Source organism: Lactuca serriola, chromosome 8 (assembly GCF_051521515.1).
Source record: "Lactuca serriola cultivar US96UC23 chromosome 8, Lser_US96UC23_V15, whole genome shotgun sequence".
Taxonomy (NCBI): Eukaryota; Viridiplantae; Streptophyta; class Magnoliopsida; order Asterales; family Asteraceae; genus Lactuca; species Lactuca serriola.
In genome coordinates, this window is record NC_136415.1 from 241557238 (window position 1) to 241581805 (window position 24568).

Below are 24568 nucleotides of genomic sequence, written 5' to 3' on the forward strand. Positions count from 1 at the left end.
GATTCAGATGAAGTAGATGTGATCTTGTTGCGAGGAATTCGTACATATGAGGATGTTATGGCTTTATGAAGATTGGTCATAGCTACCCTGGGAAGGCTAGGGCGTGCCCATGATGATGACTATGTTATTAGAGTGGCTTGGTATGTAAGGATTAGCATGGAATGATTTCGAGGACGAAATCTAATTTAAGTAGGGGAGAGTTGTAAAACCCCGTTTATTTATTAAATAAATAAATTAATTAATGAATGGCTAGTAGTCCTAAAATAATAATTATATATATACCAAAGGATGGTTCGAAGGGCTAATTATCATTTTTAGAAGTCGGGGGTTAAAAGCGTGAGTTTGGGACTCATTTTATAAATATTTATAAAGATAGGGGCTCTGTAGTAATTAATTGAATTTAATTTAAAAGGAAATGAGGTGGAGGGAATGATTATGTAATACTTCAGATATTAGGGGCTGTTTGATAATTTATGGGACATAAATTGTAAGGGATCTCCATGGATTGGGTTAGAAATGTAAAATATGGATCTATTTCGAATTAAATTGGAGCTGGAGGGACTAGTTTGGTCATTATGGCAAAATAGTATGAAGATCCGGTATATAAGGGTTATGAAACCCTAACCCTAGCCTCATTTGATCAGCCGCACCACCCTTATGACTCCCATCTTCCAGCCGCCACCCTCACCTTTTCACCCCTCGTCCCAATCGTCGCTTCCATGAGACCTTGGTGAACCACCGGCGATCCTTGCGACTCCGATTGCGGGCGTGAAGGCCGGTACCGAGGCTGTTGTTGCGTTGTTCCTTCTTCAAAGACGCCGTTGCCCTCCTTCATCATTCTCTTCCTCCCATATCTTCTCCGATCGCCGCTCCTTTGTCGCCGATAGATGTTGCTGCTACCCGTCATCTGTCGTCGGGTGTACAGGTAGCCGCCGCCGCCCGACTCCCTCTCGTTCTCCTATATGTTGAAGCCCCGAGTGACTGCCGACGACGAAGTAGAAGAACACGATTTGTCGCTGCTGCTATTTGCTTGATGGGTTCGCGACCTCCCTCCTCTTCCCCATTTATTTTGTGGTGCGTGTTTCAGGATGTGTATACGTCCGTATGATAGCAGTCCTCGTGTGTTCGTTGGGGAGCAAGGGAGCCACCATGGCCGCCAATCATGGTGGCTGTCGATGTTCAAGCTTCTGCTACCGCCATCGTGCACCACCTAGGGTGGCTGAGTTCGTTTACAACAGAAAGTGTAGGTGTGTGTGTGCTTTGCAGTTATGTGGTTTTGGGTGTCGTTTAGCCGGGATTTTCGAAGATCAACCACCGCCGCCATCTGCCGCCGCCGGCCACCACAAGGTGGCTGTGTGTGTGTGTGTGTTTAATTGTTTAGTGTGTGTTTATTTTAATATTTGGCATTGTAAAATGTAAATCACAGCTTGGAATAATAAAAGAACTTGAAAACCACCACCTCAGGGTGGTGGCTGCCGCCTTCTGCCGCCACCGGCCGCCGTGTCGGGTGGCGGTGTGCTTTGATGGTGTTTGGACTCGTTTAGATGATTGGAAAAGGGACTAAAACCCTAATGGGCCTTGTCAGCCTAATGGGCCCAATAAAACCAAAATGGGCTTGATGACATTCTAGTGGGCTTGATAGGCCCAATAAAGCCTTAATGGACCTAAAAGCCCAACAAATTAATAAATGGACTAATATGTGGGTTGGAAAAGCCATAATGCCAATAAAACCCTAATTTGTGGAAATTGCTTGGGACACACACGAGAATTAATTATTAAATCTAAAATAATAATTAATAATCATTGGCAAACTAGCGTAAGGCATAATGGACTTAATGGATTAAGTCCTTAATTGGTTAAGAAAGAAACACCGAACCTTAATCATCATTTCATGTGAAAACTCTAATTTGGGATTATGCGCTTGGACTTATCGAGACCCACTTTTGGGCCATTGGAATGGAATTGTGTGATTAAGCCCAATCACATCATATGACTTATTTAAAAGAATGATGGACGTAATGGATTAAGTCCTTAGAGGAATAATTCCTTAATGGGTTAAGTAGGAAACTTAACCCTAATCGGCATTTTATGTGAAACCCTAACTTCACTTGGGGTTATTGTTGGGCCTTTCTATTGGGCCTTAATGATTGGATTATTAATGGGCCATCCAAGAATAATTATATGGGCTAAAATAATTTAATGGGCCTAGGGTAAGTCCCACGTAAGGGGTTGGGCCCAATTTGGAAAATTGGGCCATAGATGGACCATAGTTGGGCCTTAATGATTGTATGATGTTGGGCCTTAGAATAAGACCATGTATAGGCCTGGGCCCAATTTGGAAAATTGGGCCATATGTTGGGCTTTGATTCCTAGTTCGCTTTGGGCCTATGGATTGGGCCATGGGATTGGGTAAGCCAAGCTAGGGGTAATGTAGTAATTATCCAAAGCATGTATTTTTAGTTATGTGTTAGAACCCAATTATTAATTGGGTGTTATTTTGGTGTTGACAGTTCGGGAATCTGTCCTTCAGCAGCTGGGGTTGAGTCTGCGGGACTTCAGCAGTGTGGGGTTGTGTCTACGGGACTTCATCAGTATGAGGTGAGTTTCCTTCCAGTAGGAACGGGTCTAAGGCCACAATGTCGGCCCGTTTAGTAGCAGTAGTTTCCGGACTTTGGTCCGATGCAGTTGTTAGTTTGTTTGATGCCTTCGTGGCTCAGACAGGATTTATGTGTTAAGTGTTATGGGCTACGACCTGATGTAGTATGCAGTATATGAGTTTATGATCATGTGTGTTATGCTATTTGATATGTGTTTTTGCTATGCTATGCTATGCCCAGTCAGTTCCGGACTTCGGTCCGATGCAGTTAGTTCCGGACTTCGGTCTGATGCAGTTAGTCCCGGACTTCGGTCCGATGTAGGGGACAAGGTCCCAGTCAGTTCCGGACTTCGGTCCGATGCAGTTAGTTCCGGACTTTGGTCCGATGCAGGGGACAAGGTCCCAGTCAGTTCCGGACTTCGGTCCGATGCAGTTTCCGGGCTTGGTCTCGATGCAGTGGGCAAGGCCCAATATGTGTTTATATGTTATTGTATGGTATGTGGTAGTTTGGGGGAGCTCACTAAGCTTCGTGCTTACAGTTTCAGTTTTGGTTTCAGGTACTCAGTTTTCAAAAGAGGAGCTCGGGAAGATTGCAGTGCACACACCATTTGTTCAGCCTGGGATGTTTTTACTCTGATATATTTGACAGTTGTTATAATATTCTGAGATACATTGCTTATGATTTCTATATGAGGTTTATTGACTATGGTTTTATCATTAAATTAAACGAAATTTTCAGACTGTGTTTTTGGGATGTTACAATATATATATATATATATATATATATATATATATATATATATATATTGTTGTAAATAATTGAATGACAACATTTCCTAATGTCAAATGTGTAAGAGTTATTTTCAACTCTTAGGATAAATATGTCAAATATGTGTAAGAACTCATTAATTATGTCTAGTGATTAACTAGTATAAATAGCACTATCACATATGTAAAAGATACACCAATTTGAATACTTTATATAAGTTATCAAATTCTCTCCTTCCTTTCTTCTTTCTTCTTTCTTAAAGGTTCTTAGTTTAGTTTTACTAATCTTGTTTTAATTACATCAAATTTATAACACGTTATCAGCACGAAAGCTCAAACAAAGGTTATTTAGAAGTGGAAATCACATCTATCTTAATCAAGGTATGTATTACTTAGTAAAAACATTATTAATTATAAAAACCCTCATCATATTAAAATAATAATAATACTAATGAATTAATAAAACTTATACATTATGGACTACTAACGATTTTTATTTCTTATACTAACATTTCTTTATGTATTCTAATTTTTTTTATGCATACTAACATTTACATTATGCAACTAACTTTTATTTATGCATACTAACATTTACATTATACAACTAACTTTTAATTATGCATACTAACATTTATATTATGCAACTGACTTTTCTTTATGCATACTAACATCTAAATTATATTTATTTATACATGTCAATGTTTATTTTTTACTCTTCATAATTTTATTTTAACATTTACTAATATTTATTAATGTATCTAATTAGTCAAATTATACAAAGTAAAGTTATGTATTAATTATAAATCTTATTAAATGATTTATAAATATACAAAACGGATATATATATATATATATATATATATATATATATATATATATATATATATATATATATATGCAACGGTTATAAACAGTAAAAACAACGGCTATATTTTTTTACTATAAATAAACATATTTACCCTGCTTATTTTACCCACAATAAATATTTCTCTCTTCTATCAAACAAATCAATTTCAAGAGATCAAGCTTCATGATGATTCACCCGTTTGTGATAATCATAACTATAATAGTCATATTACTTTTTATCCCAATCTTTAACATCGAAGATAATATGGAATTTCATCTACTTTTAGGCTTGTATGCAATGTTAGCTTTACCGCTTCTTTTTTGTGTAATATTTATTGAAATAAATGGATTTTAATTTTAATTTTGTTTAAAATTTATAGTTACATTATGTCCAACATTGCAAAGCTCGAGTTTGCAGCACTTGAAGTTAGCGGGAAAAACTATGTGCCATGGATGATAGATGTAAAAATGCATCTTGAGTCCCTGGGAATCTCAAATGCTATAAATGAATTTAATAAGTGCTTGGCACAAGACAAAGCAAAAGCACAAGTTTTTCTTCGTAAGCATATTGATGAAATGTTAAGATTTGAATATCTTGATGTTACTGATCCAAGTATTCTCTGGAATCTTTTGAAAGAAAGATTTGATCATCAAAAGGAAGTTATACTTCCAAATGCTAGAGATGAATGGAGAACACTGAGGTTTCAAGACTTCAAGAAAGTAAATGAATACAACTCAGCTTTGTTCAGAATATGTTCACAACTCAAATATTGTGGATAAGAAGTTACTGATGAAGATATGTTGGAGAAAACTTACTCCACATTTCATGCAACAAACATTACCTTGATGCAACAATATCGGATGCAAAAGTTCACAAGATATTCTGAACTGAATGCATGTCTGCTCGTTGCAGAGCAAAACAATGAACTCTTGATGAAAAACCATGAATCTCGTCCAACAGGATCAGTAGCACTTCCTGAAGCAAATGCTACAAATATTGATAGTCATCGAAACAATACACGTGGACGAGGGCGTGGTCGTGGTCGAGGACGAGGCCGTGGCTACTTTAATCGAAACCAAAGCCATAATCAGAACCATAATTCTGGTCGTGGACAAGGTAATAATCGTGGTTGTGGCCAGAAAATGAATAATTACCAACATTCACAAAGAAACAATGTCCACACACAAGATAAGGCCAAAGTGGCAAGGCATGACACTGGGACATCACAAAAATCTGATGGTTCATGTTATAGATGTGGTAGCACAGGCCATTGGTCAAGGACCTGTCGCACACCTGCACATCTTTGTCAACTTTATCAAGAGTCCATTAAAGGAAAAGGAAAAGAAGCAAACCTCATTGATAATGTTGAATTCACTCCGCTAAATGTTGCCGATTTCTGCAATGACATGGAAGACATTAACTAAAAAAAAATCTATTATTGTGCTAGTAAAACTGTTTTTCCTTCGTTTATTTGCATGTAATGCCTTTCCTTCAATAAATGAACTTTCTTTTAATAATAATTATGATTATGTTTATTTACTTATTATTCCTTTCATATGTGAAGTTTAATATGAGTCCAACTGGAGCACAACACCAAGAAAATATTGGAGATCTTTGTATAGCAGATAGTGGTAGTACACATACTATTCTGAAATCAAAGAAATATTTTTCAAAATTAGTACCAACAAAAACAATTATACATACAATATCAGGTCCTGCAGACTTGATAGAGGGAACCGGGAAAGCCCATTTTATATTACCAAATGGTACAAACTTTTGTATAGAAAATGCCTTATTTTCTCCAAAGTCTAATAGAAACTTATTAAGTTTCAATGACATATATTTCAAAGGATATGACACAAAGACTGTGACCATTGAAAATAAGAAATATATGTATATTATAGATAAAAGTCATGTGCTTGAAAAACTACCAACACTTGATTCCGGTCTGCATTATACATATATACATATGATTGAATCAAATATGGTAATCGAAGGAAAACATTGTGATCCTGGGACATTTAGTTTATGGCATGATAGGTTGGGCCACCCAGGATTAACAATGATGCGAAGGATAATTGAGAATACACATGGGCATCCGTTGAAGGACCAAAAGTTCCCTCAGTCCAATAGCATAAAACCATGTATATCTTGTTCCCTTGGAAAGTTAATTATAAAACACTCTCCAATGAAAGTTGAAAGGGAATCACCTAGATTTCTAGAAAGAATTCAAGGTGATATATGTGGACCGATTCACCCTCCATCTGGACCATTTAGATACTTTATGGTCTTAATAGATGCATCCAGTAAATGGTCTCATGTTTGCCTATTATCAACTCGTAATATGGCATTTGCAAAGCTTCTTGCCCAAATTATTAAATTAAGGGCACATTTCCCTGATTATACTATCAAAAGAGTGAGACTGGATAATGCTGGTGAATTTACTTCACAAGCATTTAATGACTATTGTATGTCTGTTGGAATTATTGTTGAGCATCCAGTTGCTCATGTACACACACAAAATGGTTTAGCTGAATCACTGATTAAACGTCTCCAGCTAATAGCTAGACCATTGATAATGAGAACCAAACTTCCTGTGTCTGTTTGGGGCCATGCAATCTTACATGCTGGATCATTGATACGCATAAGACCAAGTTCATATCATGTATATTCTCCACTACAACTTGCTTTCGGTCAAGAACCAAATATATCCCATTTGAGAATTTTTGGGTGTGCAGTATATGTCCCTATTGCACCACCTCAACGAACAAAAATGGGTTCTCAAAGAAGGTTGGGAATATATGTTGGTTATGAGTCAGTCTCTATTATAAGATATCTTGAACCATTAACAGGTGATGTTTTCACAGCACGCCTAGCAGATTGTCAATTTGATGAGGCAAATTTCCCATCATTAGGTGGAGAAAAGAAGATCATGGAAAAGGATGTGTCATGGCATGAGCCTTCTTTATCATATCTTGACCCTCGCACAAGGCAATGTGATATAGAAGTTCAAAAGATAATGCATTTCCAAGAAATGGCAAATCAATTACCTGATGCATTTACTGACACAAAAAGGGTGACTAAATCATATATACCCGCTGTCAATGTTCCAGCTCGAATTGACATTCCACATGGACAATCTGATGATAAAGTCACTCAAGAGTCTAAAACACGCCTGAAGCGTGGAAGGCCATTTGGTTCTAAGGATAAGAACCCACGAAAAAGAAGAGGAGCAGAAAATGCACTAGATCATGAGGAAAGTGTTCCTGGAGAAACACGAATTATTCAAATTCCCCCAGGAAAAGAGGATGATGCACAAAATTATGGTCAGCCAAATAGAATATGTGACCAAAATGAAACTGACAGTATAAATGCAATATTTTCTTATTCAGCTGCATGTGATATTATGAATGATGATCCTGAACCACAATCTGTCATTGAATGTCAAAGAAGAAATGATTGGGCTAAATGGAAGGAAGCTATGCAAGTTGAATTAAATTCTCTTAACAAGAGAAAGGTTTTTGGGAACATTATCCTCACACCTGAAGTTGTGAAACCATTAGGATATAGATGGATCTTCGTACGAAAAAGAAATGAGAAAGACGAAATTGTAAGATACAAGGCCAGGCTTGTTGCTCAAGGTTTCTCTCAAAGACCTGGAATCGATTATGAAGAAACTTATTCACCATTAATGGATGCAACCACTTTCCGATATTTAATCAGCTTGGCAGTATCTAAAAATTTAGAGATGCGTCGGATGTTGTTACAGCTTACCTGTATGGATCACTTGATAGTGATATCTATATGAAAATCCCTGAAGGATTTAAAATGCCTGAAGCGTTAAGTACAAAACCCAAAGAAATGTATTCCATAAAATTACAAAGATCTTTGTATGGTTTAAAGCAATTTGGGCGCATGTGGTACAATCGTTTAAGCGATTATTTGACAAGTAAAGGTTATAAAAATAACACTATTTGTCCATGTGTATTTATTAAGAAAACAACATCTGGATATGTGATCATAGCAGTCTATGTTGATGATCTGAACATCATTGGAACGAATAAAGAAATCCTTGAAGTGATTGAACTTTTAAAGAAAGAATTTGAAATGAAAGATCTTGGAAAAACCAAATATTGTCTTGGTTTACAGATTGAACATATGCCTAACGGAATACTTGTGCATCAATCAAATTACACAGAAAGAGTCATGAAACGTTTCAATATGGACAATGCAAATCCTTTAAGCACTCCAATGGTTGTTAGATCATTAAATATTGACAAGGATCCATTTCGTCCATGCGAAGAAAATGAAGAAGTCCTTAGTTCAGAAGTGCCATATCTAAATGCAATTGGAGCTCTTATGTATCTTACCAATTGTACTAGACCTGACATTTCTTTTGCAGTAAACTTGCTAGCAAGATTTAGTTCAGCCCCAACAAAAAGACATTGGAATGGAATCAAACATATTTTTCGATACCTTTGAGGAACTAGTGATTTAGGGTTATTTTACCCTAACGATTCAAAACAAGGTTTGATTGGTTATGCAGATGCAGGTTATTTGTCTGATCCTCATAAAGCTAGATCTCAAACTGGATACGTATTCATGAATGGAGGTACTGCAATTTCCTGGCGTTCTCAAAAGCAAACACTTGTTGCCACATCCTCAAATCATGCTGAAGTAATTGCACTAAATGAAGTTAGTAGAGAATGTACATGGTTAAGATCAATGACACAACTAGTTTTAACTTCATGTGGACTTGAAAAGGATATATGTCCAACTTTAATATATGAAGATAACTCAGCATGTGTCGCTCAAATGAAAGAAGGATATATCAAGAGTGACAGGACAAAACATATACCTCCAAAGTTTTTTGAGTACACTCAAGAGCTTATAAAGAACCATCAAGTTGAAATCAAATATGTTCAATCCAGTAACAATGCAGCAGACCTTTTTACGAAGGCACTTCCTACTGCAATATTCAGGAAACATGTCCATGGCATCGGAATGCGACATGTGCATAGAATATAATGTGACAGATGTCTAAATAAGGGGGAGTAAACTATACACTGCACTCTTTTTCCCTTCGCTAAAGTTTTTTCCCATTGGGTTTTCTTTAGCAAGGTTTTTAATGAGGCAGTACTTCAAGGTTGAACTCTAATTTGAAATGATGTCATCCAAGGGGGAGTGTTGTAAATAATTGAATGATAACATTTCCTAATGTCAAATGTGTAAGAGTTATTTTCAACTCTTAGGATAAATATGTCAAATATGTGTAAGAACTCATTAATTATATCTAGTGATTAACTAGTATAAATAGCACTATCACATATGTAAAAGATACACCAATTTGAATACTTTATATAAGTTATCAAATTCTCTCCTTCCTTTCTTCTTTCTTCTTTCTTAAAGGTTCTTAGTTTAGTTTTACTAATCTTGTTTTAATTACATCAAATTTATAACATATATATATATATATATATATATATATATATATATAAAAGTTCAAATGAGAACCAAAAAAGATTAGGAACCGTAAGAACCACTTTGTTAAGCTTATAAGTAACTATATTTATCATTTTTTCTAATATACACTTATAAATATTCAAAAAATGCATTTTCGTTAATCAATTGTTAAAAAAATAGCATCAATGTAAATAACAATAAATTTTATCCTACTTTGACAAAAAAAAATCAAATATTCTCATTTCAAAAAGAAAATAAATAATCAAATTTTAGAAACAAACTAAAACAAACTAGATCTAGATCAAATTCAATCACTCATTGTTTACAAAAACATCAACCTCTACCTTACCACCTTCCTTCTACCATCAACAGCCTCTTGCCGCCGATCTCCGTCTCACCACTGCCTCGTCGGAATCCAAATCAGAACCTTTGTCGACATCTAGATTTGTGATTCACAAATCTCTGTTTCAAAATCACCACTACACTCATCCTCCTACACCTCGAGATACGTGATTTATGTCGGTAAATCGTTGACGACCGCAACTCCACAGCACTAACGAGCAGCAGTGAGCGGCGATGACAGATCTGTGAGTTCCGACGAACGAAGATGCCAGATCTAGGAGCTTTCGCGAGCAGCTAAGGTCCTCCACGATTGCCTCCTTCCAAATATGTTTTGTCTCTAAACACCTCCGGCTAGCTTGTTTGTCTTCGTCCACCACCCATGCTGCTACACTAATAAGAACTGTAAAAAGAAAAAAAAAACACCAATAAACCTGTCATCGTCTTGCTACTGGAGCAGTCTTCGCTCTCGGTTTTCTGGTCGGCCGCCACTTTTCGGTCGCCGGAGAAGAAGCACCTTCAAATATTATGTGTTGTATGAGGAGGCAAGTTTACAGATGCATTTATTACTAAGAAAACAAATTAACAATGCTTGTACTACAAAGAGAAAGAAGGTAATCTCCTGCCATTTTTTCACTTTCTGTCAACTCAATATTAAAATGCACCGGTACACGTTTTCTTTGCTTTTTATTATAATGCACTAGGTCCTAGTGATATGCATACTTACTTTTACTTTTGTTTATTTTTACTTTTAGCTTTATATAAGTGTTATTATTCATTTGTTTCTTTTAAGAATTTTGCAATTTCAAATTTAAAAATTTTGAACTATTAATTATAAATGTTTTGTTTTTTTTATTATTTTAAGAATATATCATTTTATTATATTATAAACCTTTTGTTTTATGTGACGAACAACAAAAAAACCTTTTGTTTTGATCATTTTTTTCTTTTGTTAAAGTGTGAATTTAATATTTAATATGTCATTTGTTGTTTATTTTTGTCAGTATTAGTTTTAACTACTATTCAGTTGTGAATCCAAGTTTATTTTTTTATTTGCATATAATTGTTGCTCGTAGTTTACTTTTAATTGTTATGTTGTGACTCGAATTTAGAATGTGTGTTATTATGTTAGTGTTATCTTAAAATAATGTGAATTTTGGTATTTTAAACTGTGAATTGTGATGTTTTAATGTTTCGCTAATTGTTTATTTATGCAAATATTACATTTAAAATGAATAGTTGTGTTTTAACCTGTGAACTAACTACATTAAGATGTGAATTTACTGTTTGAACTAGGAATCGACTATAATAAGCTACAAATTTTTTGTTTAAACTTTGAATTAACTATATTAAGCTTTGAATTTATTCTATTAAACTGTGAATCTATTTTATTAAGTTGTGGGTTTTGTGTATTAAATTATGAATTGACCGTATTAAAAGTTTTAAGTTAATAATATAGTTATGAATGCATACTTTTTTTTGAACCGGCAAATACAAATATTTTTAATCTACTCCTAACCTAAACTAACACCTAATTTCACCTATGTCCACCACGGAACTTGAACCCTCGACCTCAATGAAGGAGAGCACCACCTGATACCGTTGGGCTAGAAGCCCTTTGGTGAATGCATACTTATTGAAACTGTAAATTGACTATATTAAAATTTGAATTTATTCTATTAAATTCTGAATCTATTTTATTAAGTTGTGGATTTTTTGTATTAATTTATGAATTGATCGTATTGAAAGTTTTAAGTTAATAATATAGTTATGAATGCATACTTTTTGTGTATTAAACTGTGAATTTATTGTATTAAGTTGTGAATTTTTGTGCTTTAAGCTGTGAATTGATCGTATTAAGCTATAAATTTTCTGTTAAAATTATGAATTGACTATATTAAGCTGTGAATGTTGTATAATAAATTGTGAATTGGTTGTATTAAGATGTGAATAGACTGATATTAAGATGTGGTTTTTTTATATAAATTTTTTCTTTGCTTTTGAAATGATGAAAGAAGCAATATATACATATATGATTTTATCAAGTTTTGAATAAAGTATGTATAAATTAAATTGTGAATATTTTAAACATGATTTCATATACATATTTGATTTGGAAGTAATGATGATTGTGGCGGTGTCAACGGTGGTTGTTAGTGATGTATATAGTTAGTCGTGGTGGTGATGAGAGAGTTTAAGTTTGATTTCTTTAAATATGAGAATTAGTGTATTATGTATTTTATTATGTTATGTTTTGAATTGGTTGTATTAAGCTACTAATTAATGGTATTAAGTTGTGAATTTTGTATATTAAACTATACATTTATTATATTAAGTTATAAATTTGATGTATTAAAATGTAAATTGACTGTATTAAAATGTGAATTGACTGTATTAAGCTGTTATTTGATTGTATTAAGCTATAAATTAATTGTATTAAGCTGTGATTCTTTATGAACTTAATATGAGATAAAAGAAACTTTATACACATATATGATTTTCTCTAATTTTGAATAAAATATGTAAAATTTAAACCGTGACTATCGTGTAAATTAAACGTTGAAATATTAAATTGAGTTGTAAATTAATTTCTGAAATGATGAATTAAATTGTAAATTTGAAAAAAGAATTTTATCCAAATCTGGTTTTTTTGACGGAATGATGTTGGTGGAGTTGGCACAGATGGTTGGTAGTCAAGATGGTTGATGCAGCGTATGATAGTTTGCGGTGTTGAGGCTAATTGTGGTGGTAGAGTAACGATATGTTCTACTTCTCACTCATCTTCATCTTTTTCACTGATTTCAGATAAGTTATCCACTTTTATGATTCATGCATATGTTTTTTTTTTATGTTTTCCTCTGAAATATGCAATAATTTATATATGTATTAAACTGTGAATGAGCTATTTATACACTAAAATATGAGATTATACTTGTCAATAATTTGTGAATGTATTGTATTAAACTATGAATTTTGTGTATTAAATTGTAAATTTTATTCACATATTAATATAATAAGTTTACAATTTAATACATAAAAATTCCTCCAAATATGAACGTATAGATGTGAGTTTTAAGTTTTAGAAAATGGCTTTGAATATATAATTTTTGTGTATTAATCTCTGAATTTATTATATTAAATTATGAATTTATTGTATTAAATTGTGAATTTTGTGTATTAAACTAATTGACTATAAGTTGTGATTTTTTTATGAATTTTGTGTTTGCTTCTAAAATATGTGATGAATGAAGCATTATACATAATATTAAGTTGTGAATTGACTGCATTTTGCTGTGAATTTTTCTATAAATTTTGTGTTAATTTTTTGTTATAAATATTCTTGTGAATATATATATTTTTTTGTGTTGTATAATTATGTAAGAACGCATTAGTTTTTATAATTGTTTTGTATTAAATTAAAAACGAGTAAATTAATAGGTTTATTAAACTATGATTGTAGTATTTAACTTGTTATTGTATTACCTTTATATGCAGATCTGATTTGTAAGGAAGAATGGTTGTGATGCTGGCACAGGTGGTTCCTGGCGGTGTGTGGTGGTAGAGTTTGAGTTTGACAATTCTATGAATTTGTGAATCAGTGTAAAGTTGATTGTATTAAGTTGTGAGTTTTGTGTATTAAACTATAAATGGACTATATAAATTTGTATTTTATATAAATTTTGTGTTAAATATGAATAAATGCATGAACGGAAATATTAGACTAAAAAAAATTACGATTTTACCCTTTTTTTACAAAAAAAAAAAAAAAAAAAAAATGGATTTTAACATATTTAGTAATATTCACAATACATATTTACTTGTGAAATGAAGGTTCTTAGGGTTGTTAATCTTTTCTGATTCTCATTTGAGCCACTCCCTATATATATATATATATATATATATATATATATATATATATATATATATATATATATATATATATATATATATATATATATATATATATATATATATATATATATATATATATATATATATATATATATATGGAGTTAGGTTCATTTGAGACCACCTATATTTTGTGAGACCGTGAGACGCATTTTTTTATTTTTTATTTTTATTTTTTTTAGTTAATTCATGTTCCGAAAATAATATTTAAAAAAAGAATTTTTTGATTTTTCCATTTCTTTTGCATTTTAAAATTATTTTTAGAATATGTACAATGTAATATTCTATTTAGAATATTTCACGTATTTTTCAAAAAAAATAGAATTTTTTTTTATTTTTTTTAGTTAATTCAAGTTCCGAAAATAATATTTAAAAAAAGAATTTTTAGATTTTTCCATTTATTTTGCATTTTAAAATTATTTTTTAGAATATGTCAGTGTAATATTCTATTTAGAATATTTCACATATTTTTCAAAAAAAAACGGAATTTTTTTTATTTATTTTTATATTTTTTTTAGTTAATTCAAGTTCCGAAAATAATATTTAAAAAAAGAATTTTTGGATTTTTCCATTTATTTTGCATTTTAAAATTATTTTTAGATTTGGTCTTACGGTCTCACAAAATTAGAATGGTCTCGAATGAACCTGAACCTATATATATATATATATATATATATATATATATATATATATATATATATATATATATATATATATATATATATATATATATATATATATATATGGGAAAAGTGAATATACCCTTAAGGGTATATAAGCTTAGGTACCCAAACCCACCATAATACAATGTTTTGTTTCATATATTCATTATAATGTTCTTAAACTTCAACCCCTAACTTGATTTACGTTCAACATTTCCAATATTTCTCCATTATCTTCCTCTTACATTACATCTTTTTGTCGAACATTACTAGGCTATATATATTATAGTTAAAAATGAAAATTATGTAAGAGGACAATAAATGTGAAATTTATAAATATCTTCGAAGTAAATCAAGTTAGAAGTTGAATTATAAGAACATTGAACAATTACAATGTATATATATGATACAAAATGACGTAATATAGTGAGTTTGGGTACCTAAGCTTATATACCCTTAAGGGTATATTCACTTTTCCCTATATATATATATATATATATATATATATATATATATATATATATATATATATATATATATATATATATATATATATATATATATATATATATATATATATATAACTCGTCGTAGTGTTAGGTAGAAAACACCACATGCATATTTATTGTATGCATAAAGGAGCCGCACCAAACCCGTGAAAAACAAAAGAGAATATGACGTTGAATATTTAATGCCCACCATTTATTGCATGTTTTGCCTTCAATGTCAAATTGGTTCCAATTGCCGTTCATGAATTAAATGGTGCCATCAACTCCAACATTACACATATGTTCCTTCAACAATTTACCACTTGTCACTTTTGGAAGACACAATTTCCATATAATGTATATAAACATGAAAGTACTATCGGACAGGAAAAAATTTCTAAGACTATCTTCAATGATGAGGTTGAGAAGGACATTCAAGTCTTTTGCAAAGACAAAAGAACAAGATGCAGATGAGTAACTAGCTATGGAAGAATTATAGGAAACATATACTCAACTAATAGAAAAATAGACCAGGGTATGTAACGAAGATGAGTCCTTAAATTTGCGATTAACTATTGCTGTTAATGCTAAGACAAGCCGAAAAGTAGAAAAAGCAAATACAAGAAGAAAGAAATTTATTCAATCAACTCATACCAGAAAAGAAACAAAAGAGAGCATCAAGATGTTTAACCCAGGAACTGTCAAACCCATGGAAATTCTGGCAGCATCACAATGCTCAAAGACACATTAAGGGCTTAAACACACAAGAAAAAGGTAATAGCACAATAAAACCATTTGACTCTGTCCATGCTCGCTTTCTTTGAGTTTTTTCTTTATTGATTCCATATGATCATGATGTGTCTTACTATGTTCATGTTGTAAGTTGATCTCTTTCTTCATCATTTCTGCATTCTCTTTGTGTAATCATTTCTATCTCTGCCTCCATTTGAATTGTTGTTCAGTTGTTTGTTACCCCCTGAGACTGATTAGACTTCCACTTTCAATGGTTCACTCGCAAACACCCTCCTGTCCCAATAAATCTTGAGAAATCCCTAAATCATTACAGAAACCACTAAAAGATGATGTGCAAGAAATTAAACACCACAGAAACCATGTATGCTATTATTTTGTGTTCACAAGAGCAGGGCCAAAACAGCAATCAAGATGTAACCTACCAATCAACTTCTTCCTTAGCATGAAAAGCAAGAAGATCTACAAAAGAAGAAATAGATAATGAGACGATTACGTGATTCATAGTTGGAGCCATGAAGATGAAAAGTGATGGATGCTGCCAACAGGTCAGTGCGAGAGAAGTAGCAGATCAAGAGCACAATAGCTTATTACAAATGTCATACAAAATAGTCTACTATAAAAACTTGATATTATATAAATACCAAATACAACAAACATTTCAAAACTGATCCCAATAAACATCCACATTACAAACATAGATCCAAATATTCATTGATAAACATCTATTCGCAAACTACTTGCATTCCATCGGATCTATGTGGCTTCGCTTCCTCTTTTCATCTTGGCAACTCTTACCATAACTACGACATATATCTTGTCCATGATTTTCTCAACAAACATGAAAAGCCTCCATCTCCACTGCTTCTTCAACAACAGAACTCCAATTACACCCCAAAACCCTGTTGCAAACCCACTCATGATGTCCAGGTAAAACCACCATACTTAGCCGACCCATCAGCTGATTTATGTTTCTTCTTGGGAGCTGATGTTGTTGGGTCTTGATGATTTGAGCAATTGTCTGGCAATGGAGGTCCACAAAGATCTTTGTTCCCAGAATATATTGATGGATCATCAATAAGTGTCTGCAACTGATGGCCTGTTGGAATTCGTCCTGACAAGTTGTTGTGGGACAAATTCAAATGGCTCAAAAACTTCAAATCAGCCATGCTTGAAGGGATCATCCCCATTAACTTGTTTCCAGATAGATCGAGAGAAAATAATGATGTCATGTTTCCAATGTTTTCTGGAATAATCCCACTGAGATGATTATTTGACAAATTGAGACCCAGCAACATAGAAAGTGCAGTTAACTCAAAAGGTATTTCTCCAACAAGTTTATTGCTTGAAAGGTCCATGTTATAAACTATATCCAAAATTCTTGTATATACAAGATCAGCACCTTTCATGAACACATTCTCATTAGAATCACCACTGCCATTATACCACCTTTCTGCACCCTTAACCATCGCATTCAACTTTCCTAGGCAATGAGGGATGATACCTGTTAAATTGTTGTATGCAACATCCAAAATTTGAAGATTTGACATTTTGCATAAAGATTCAGGAATTTTCCCAGTAAAGTTATTCCTGTGTAACCTTAAAACAATCAAATTTGCTAGTTTTTCTCCAATCCAGTGGGGTATATTTCCAAACAATTGATTATCACCCACATCTAGGACTTTTAAATCTCTTAAATTCCCCAACTCTCGAGGAAGTTCACCAGTAAAGTTGTTGTCATTCAGTTTTAACCAATGCAATGATGAATGATTAATACCTATATAGCTTGGAATGACACCTGAAAGCAAATTTGAGCTAAATATCATGATACTCAACCTTTGTAGATTCTGGAGACACTTGGGAATTTTCCCTGTTAACCTATTTCTGGAAAGATCAAGTAAATCTAAATCTGTCCTTCTGCACAAGGACTTTGGAATCGACTCATTGAAAATGTTATTTACCAGTAATAGTGCTGCTCCACTGACATAAACATCAATAGTTCCCCCATTAGGAAGGTTTTCTAAAGATCCAGTGAGTTTGTTGTGAGAGAGATCTAAGAAATAAATGACAGGCATCTTCTGCAACCATGTGGGCAGATGTCCTGAAATTGAAGCATTCGACAACACTAATGTAGAGAGCGCCCTTTGATTATGAAGCCATTGCGGAAATCCATTTGCGAGATCACAAGAACTGAGATCAAGATGTGACAATTGGAATGGAGGAATCCACTCACGTGAGACATTGAATGTCAACTTGGTGTTAGAAGAAGCATCCAAGTGTTCCAACATCGAAAGGTTAGCAAAATGGGCTTCAGAAACTACTCCTTCTAAGGAATTGTCTGAGATATCAAGATATTTGAGTTTGGCAAGTTGCCCAATTGAGACCGGAATAGTCCCATTTAACAAATTTGAAGAAAGCCAACATTCTTGTAATGAAACAAGTCTTCCTAGAGATGCTGGGATGGGGCCCATTAAGTGATTGGATTGTAGATACAAAGATTCTAAAGCTGCTGGATTTCCAAAGGACTCCGGAATTGAACCATTCAATTGGTTGGAAGAAAGGTCAAGTTTAGAAAGATTCCCTAGGAATATAGGAATGGGACCGGTTAACTGGTTATTAGATAGATCTAACATTTCTAAATATCTTAGTCTTCCTAGAGATTCGGGGATTGGACCTGTCAATCTGCTGTGAGATAGATATAAGAATCTTAAATTGGTTAGTCTTCCAAGTGGCTCTGGAATCATACCATTCAAACAGGGACTTAAATCCAATGACTCCAAAGCATATCGGGAGCATTCCGAAACGTTTTGCAGTGAGTCAATCATTTCTATACCAAGAGGATTTCTTAAAGCACTCAAGTGTTTCAAGTGACAGTGTCTCCAGATTCCAAGATGCTCAATCTGCTTAAACTCGTTATTAGAAAGATCAAGCTCTAAAAGGTTAGACATAGTAGGAACCGATGAACTCAGCTTGTTTTCTGAAAGGTAAAGGACTTTTAGGGAACTCAGGTTTGTGAAAAAAGATGGAATTATGCCTTCAATTGAATTTGAGCTTAGATCCAGGTGTCGGATGTTAGAAAGCTTACTGATATTAAGATGAGGGGAAGACAGAAAAGTCTTATCAAGCCCACAACTCGACAAATGCAGCTCTGATAAAGAAGGGATCATGTTTATCAAGTTGACAAAGTTAAATGACAAACTAAGATTAGAGCCAGAAAGATCAAGGTAGCTCAGCTGTTTGAAGGATCCAATGAACTCAGGGATCCGATTTCCATGAAAACTATTACCACTCAAGTCCAAGTATTTGAGATGCCTCAACTCTAAAAGAGAAGAGTTCACCTCGTTACAAACCAAATAGCCTGCACCACCCCAGTAGTGATCTCCTCCGAGTTGAAGGCTTTCAACAGTTCCAGTGAGACTGTCACACTGGATTCCTTCCCACCTGCAACAGTCATCGCCAACCCATGATGACAACATTCCAGAAGCATCTTTCACGCTCCCTTTGAACTTGAGAAGAGCAAGTCTCTCTTTCTGAGAGCACATGACAGTGACATTTCCAACACCCAAACAGGTATATGTGGTTGCAAACAAAAAAATACTTATGAAAATAAGAAACAGCCCCAAACCCCTTGGATTCCTCATTATCAACACTAACTCAGTTTGATTTGGAAGAAGTTGAAGTGGAAAGGTTGGCTGTTATGATGCAGTGATGGGCTGTTACCGGGAGGCAACTAGTTCATTTATACAACTAGAGATGAAGAGCAGCTTATAGCCATGGAAGACTAGGGAGTTAAAAATCAAAATGTTTTCCAAACTATTTTGTATTATAAAAATATTTTGAAGTTAAAATCAAAAATATTTTTAAATTTGAATAAATAAAGTTTAATTCTGTTGATTAATTTTCAAAAAGTTGTTTATGAAAATACTTGTCTGCCAATATCTCTTAAACCATTGTCTTGTAAATGAAAATAAACTCTGTATAAAATCCTTCATCATTATCAATATCAAAGAATGAAGTTGCATAAAATTTGAGTGTACTAAAAAAATGCATTCTTTGAAAAATTCCATGAAGGAGAAGTTGGGTGGATTATTCCACAAAAGAGATGGTGTATCATGACACCACTTTTGTGCATTGATTACTTGAAACATTTGGCCAAATACATTGGTTTTGTTGACTTCAAAGTCATGTGAAGACTTTGACACCAATCCCATTTTCTTTGGAGCATCAAGGCCACTTACGTTGGTTGAGAAAAACAAAATTGCTATGTTTACCAAAAGGATTCCCATTCTTTAATACCGCTTACCTAAAAATCAATTCTCAAATTCCAGGAAAGCACTGTTATGGAAAAAGTTGTATGGAGTATTTCAAAAGATGTTCAATATAATTAGCTTAAAGAATTAAAGAAATTACATCAAAAAAATTAATAGTCTTCTCATTAATTTGATACCAATATTGCAGCAGTGTTTTTTTTTTCAATCGGTGTTATTGAATTGGAACACTTTTGAGTATAGTCTATGCCATGTGGCACACGTAAAAGCATTTAGGCCAAAAGTCTTCCACACAAAGACTTTGAAGTCAATAAAGTAAACCACCTAAGAGTGTCATGATTGATGCACTGATAATCTTTATTGTGGAGTTTTCCTTGCAACTTCTCCTATTGTTCCAAGAAAAAACAAAAATACTGTCAGGATTGGATCTGTCTAAATTAAGATATCCATCTATATTGGTTTTTAAAAAACCCATTATTGAACAAATAAAAAAATAGAATACAAACATTGGTTATTCTTTTCTTGTTTAAGTCAATGTAACTACTATTCGATGAAGGGAATGATAGAAAAGAAACTATCACATCAAAAAATATGTCTGATAACAAAATTTCAAGATTACAATAAAATCAATTTAGAAGAATATTTGAGAAGGTGAATAAATGTCTGTTCAACTATTTGTTAAATATGCAAAAAATATCAAAGTGGGCATATGACTTTATTATACAGCTTATTTTGTGCTCACTGCACTCTTTATCTATTAGAACTAATGTTGATTTTTATTAAATGATAATGTTGTTAATGTTATTAATTATCAGCTTAACTTCATTTAAACATCTATATATACAAACTAAACAACATGCTCGAATAATTCATATTGATCCTAAAAACCAATTAAACATGATAGTGAATGATAATGATCTATCTTATTGTCATGCTCATTAAGCACGTTCAACATCATCTATAAAACTGTTATTATAAATAATGGAAAAGACAAATTTCATAAAGGAACATTTCAAGTGTACTAACCTTTGGAAGATGCATTCCATTTCCTAAATATATTCCTTCTTTTACATTTGATTAAATATTTTAGACAATGGAAATCAAAACGGAAAACAGAAAAGGAGAATCGAAAACGAAAACAGAAAAGGAAAACATACATTTAGACAAAATTACATAAATAGTCCTTATGGTTTACCAATAGTCACAACATCGGTCCCTGCTATGTTGTTTTGATGAATACGGTCCATGGGGATTTTAAAGTTTGCATTGTTGATCCCTACCATTCTCTTTCTTCTCGTCCCATCTCAAGAAATTACTTCCATTTCACTGTTGCACTTGTTAGGAGAAGATACAAGAGAGACCATGGAGATTTAGCAACACTACAAGAGATGTTTTTCTTCCAATGTCTCTGTCAGTAAACAGATGCAGAGAAAATAGAGAGACCTTTTGTGAGCACCGATCAAAATAGGAGATTAGTTGATACAATAACCTACAACCACTTTTAAGTATCAAACAGTCTACCGAGAAGAAGAGGAACTAATTTAATTTTAAGATTTCTACCCTAAAACAAGTAATAACATATTATGTAATTTACATTATATATTTATAACTACCAACAGGAGCTGCGAGTGTGTTGCAGAACAGAGGCCATCACCATAATAAGCATATATGCATCATTTTAAATTAATAACAACTAAATTTTTATCTTCTTTGCCTTTCAGGTCGGTCCCAATATGTGAGAATTAGGTCAGACTGACACTTGAAAGCATAGATGAATTACTTTCCCCATACGATATATCTTCGTTAATACAACGTTAAAATGCTACCTTTCTTTGTGTTACAGGTCCCAATTTGGGTGTTTTGAAGCATGTTCGAAATTTTGTAAAAAAACAAATAGAGCAAAGTATATGAAATGAATAAGAATTAGGTAAAATAGAAAAGAAAAGAAAAATGGAAACCTTACCAACAGAACGTCGATGACTCGGCAATGGAGAAGGAGAGGTGAATCGGAAATAAAGGCTTCGTCTTTTCCCAGTAGCGATTAGTGTGTGAAGGCGATTCGGAAGCGGGATATTTGCTATTTTTTTTTTTTTTTTTTTAAGAAAATAGACAAAACTTCATAAATGGTCCCTGTGTTTTTTTAGGAATCTAATATATAGTCTTTAAGTTTAAAAAATCTCCTAAATGATGTCTATGCTTTTCATCATTTCACTACCACAAGGAACATTTATGAGTTTTTGTCTTATTTAAAATATATATATATATATATATATATATATATATATATATATATATATATATATCATTTCACTACCATAAGGGTCTCTCTCTCTCTCTCAAATAATATTAAAAATAATATTTAATTAAAAAACCACACTGCAAACAAAAAGTTCAAGCTAATTATAAAACACACTTAAAAAAGACAACATATTTTAAAATCCTAAAACGACATCATGTAGATATGTTCAATGTGATCGGTAAGATCAGATCGAAGCTGGTGGTGGATTTCAGCATTGCGCAATTCATGTAGTATTTCCAGGTCATCAACTTCATCGTTGGGGGGGTCAGGCTGATGCACAGGAGATATCGCAACACCCTCCTTTTTAATATCATATTGTGTAGTATAATATAAGTGTGCATTATATTTTTTTGGTTTCTTCACCGTCATAGCCCGTGCAGACATTTTTAAAATGTCCCAACGTCCTTTAAGGATCCAAAAACCACGTTCTACGTCCTTTCTTGCCGTCTCTTGTGCCATCTTGAACCGTTTCTTTTTGTCGGTTACTAGATGTGGATATGCCGTCACAGATACAACCATGCTGGATATAATCCATCCACGAGATAATAACCACGCTTATAGTGTGTTTGGTAAAATGAAAAGATATTAGATACTTATTGAGTTAAATTACATTTTGAAGCTAAAAAGACATTCTTGAAAGAAAAGGACCAAAAATAACAAAAGATGGAAACTTGGAGGTCAAATCTAGCGGCACCATGAAAAAGAGGCATTGTCCTGATCTCGAAGCTTCCGGTGACTTGCCGCATACATGATTTAAAAGATGCACACGACGTGTCACTGTTAACATGCTGTCGCACGCATATTAAACAAATAAATTATCACTATTGGTTGCACTAAAAATATAGCACATGGAAGCAGGGTCGAATCCTCAGGGACACAGCCTAATGGTCAATGCTTTTTTGCATCAGACACAATCTAATCAAGATAGAAATTATAAAGGGGGATTTGAATTAAACTAAAAAAACTAAAACTTCAGTAATATTAAAATTAAACGAAAATCAATATTACAAAACATTTTCAGTTCTGTTGTGAATTTCCTAATCATGCAACTAGCCTAGCTCTAGAATAGTCTCTTTTACCTAAACTAGTTAATCAAAACAAGCTTATTGAATTAACCCTAACTTTTTAGTGTTCAATTAAACAAGCTCTTAATTAAATCAGAAAAATTGCATTAAGTTCTTTGTAAAGTTCCGAGCAATACCCAATATTTCTTAAAGGCTCGGAAGCATAAATATATGGTTTTTACGGTTTATGATAAAGTCAAATCCCAAACACGGAACCGATTTATCACTTGTTACTATTACCAGTTGAAAAGAACAATTACGGATTCTATTAACTGATTAACCGGATGATAAGACCCTAGCTAGGTGATCAGACTAACAAGAATTTTAAAACAAAACATTCATTAAGCTCAAAACTGGAAAATCTAGATAGAAACACAAAGTGAAAATCAGATTTGAAAACTAATCACATGAAAAGTACTAGTCTATGCAGAAGTGAAACTAATATTTAGCCAAACATGGCCAAAAACAAAATCAAACTAAATAGAAGAAACATTATTGATAAATTTAGATAAACTAAATGAATGAGATGATTCGTTGTCCTCAGATCTCCAAAAGTCACTGAAAGGTATCAAAAATCGCCTTCTGAAGTGGTTTTCTTCGTTTGGAATCGTCCAACCCCTACAACTGATAATGAAGGTTGTATTTATACTCAAGGTGGAAGCTTCTGGAGCAAGAATATGATAACATGTGATCGCATGTATTAAGGCTGCGATCGTAGGTTTTAAAATAAACGCGTCACAGGCCTTTTTAATGAAGTAGGAAGCTATTTCGACACATTTTGGCAAAGTTACAATCGCATATAAAGTTGTGATCGCATAAAGCTCCATGCGATCGCATGGACCAGATTTGCGATCACATGTTTTGCCTAAGACGTCCGAAATTTCTTCTACTTGTCAAATCATTTTGAATTGCATCAATCGGAGTTACGGTTCATGAGATATGGTCAAAATACTAACAGGGGGTCAACGCTGCCACAACATCCTTTAGCTTCAGATTTTAGATTTTTATCTTCGTGTGATCAATTCGATCAAATGTTTCTTGACCAAAACTTCTTCCAAGCATTCCTAAGAATCCTTCATAAGTTCCAAGCTCCATTTTAAACTCCAAACGTGATG

The 24568-nt window shown here is 33.2% G+C and overlaps 1 protein-coding gene, 1 long non-coding RNA gene and 1 pseudogene across 3 annotated transcripts; 1 reads left to right on the top strand and 2 right to left on the bottom strand.

Annotated features, from left to right (window-relative positions):
- The first annotated feature begins 5008 nt into the window (after positions 1 to 5008).
- Positions 5009 to 5635, top strand: LOC145067968 (uncharacterized). Its single transcript, XM_079014983.1, has one exon. The coding sequence runs from the start codon at positions 5009 to 5011 to the stop codon at positions 5633 to 5635; it is 627 nt and encodes a 208-aa protein (XP_078871109.1).
- Positions 5636 to 15498: 9863 nt separating this feature from the next.
- On the bottom strand, positions 15499 to 19672 carry LOC145070261 (uncharacterized; annotated as a pseudogene).
- Positions 19673 to 20233: 561 nt separating this feature from the next.
- LOC145068975 (uncharacterized) lies at positions 20234 to 22178 on the bottom strand. 2 transcript variants are annotated; one of them, XR_013689193.1, is made up of 3 exons: positions 22054 to 22178; positions 21286 to 21498; positions 20234 to 20476 (listed from the first exon to the last, which is right to left on the bottom strand). It is a non-coding gene; the product is annotated as an uncharacterized LOC145068975 (long non-coding RNA). The 2 variants fall into 2 exon arrangements; XR_013689192.1 differs by lacking the exon at positions 20234 to 20476 and having other exon boundaries at positions 21108 to 21498.
- Between the last annotated feature and the right edge of the window lie 2390 nt (positions 22179 to 24568).

Excerpts from the sequence above, each read along its gene's own strand:
- LOC145067968 (XM_079014983.1), top strand. The coding sequence starts at position 5,009 with ATGTTGGAGAAAACTTACTCCACATTTCATGCAACAAACATTACCTTG.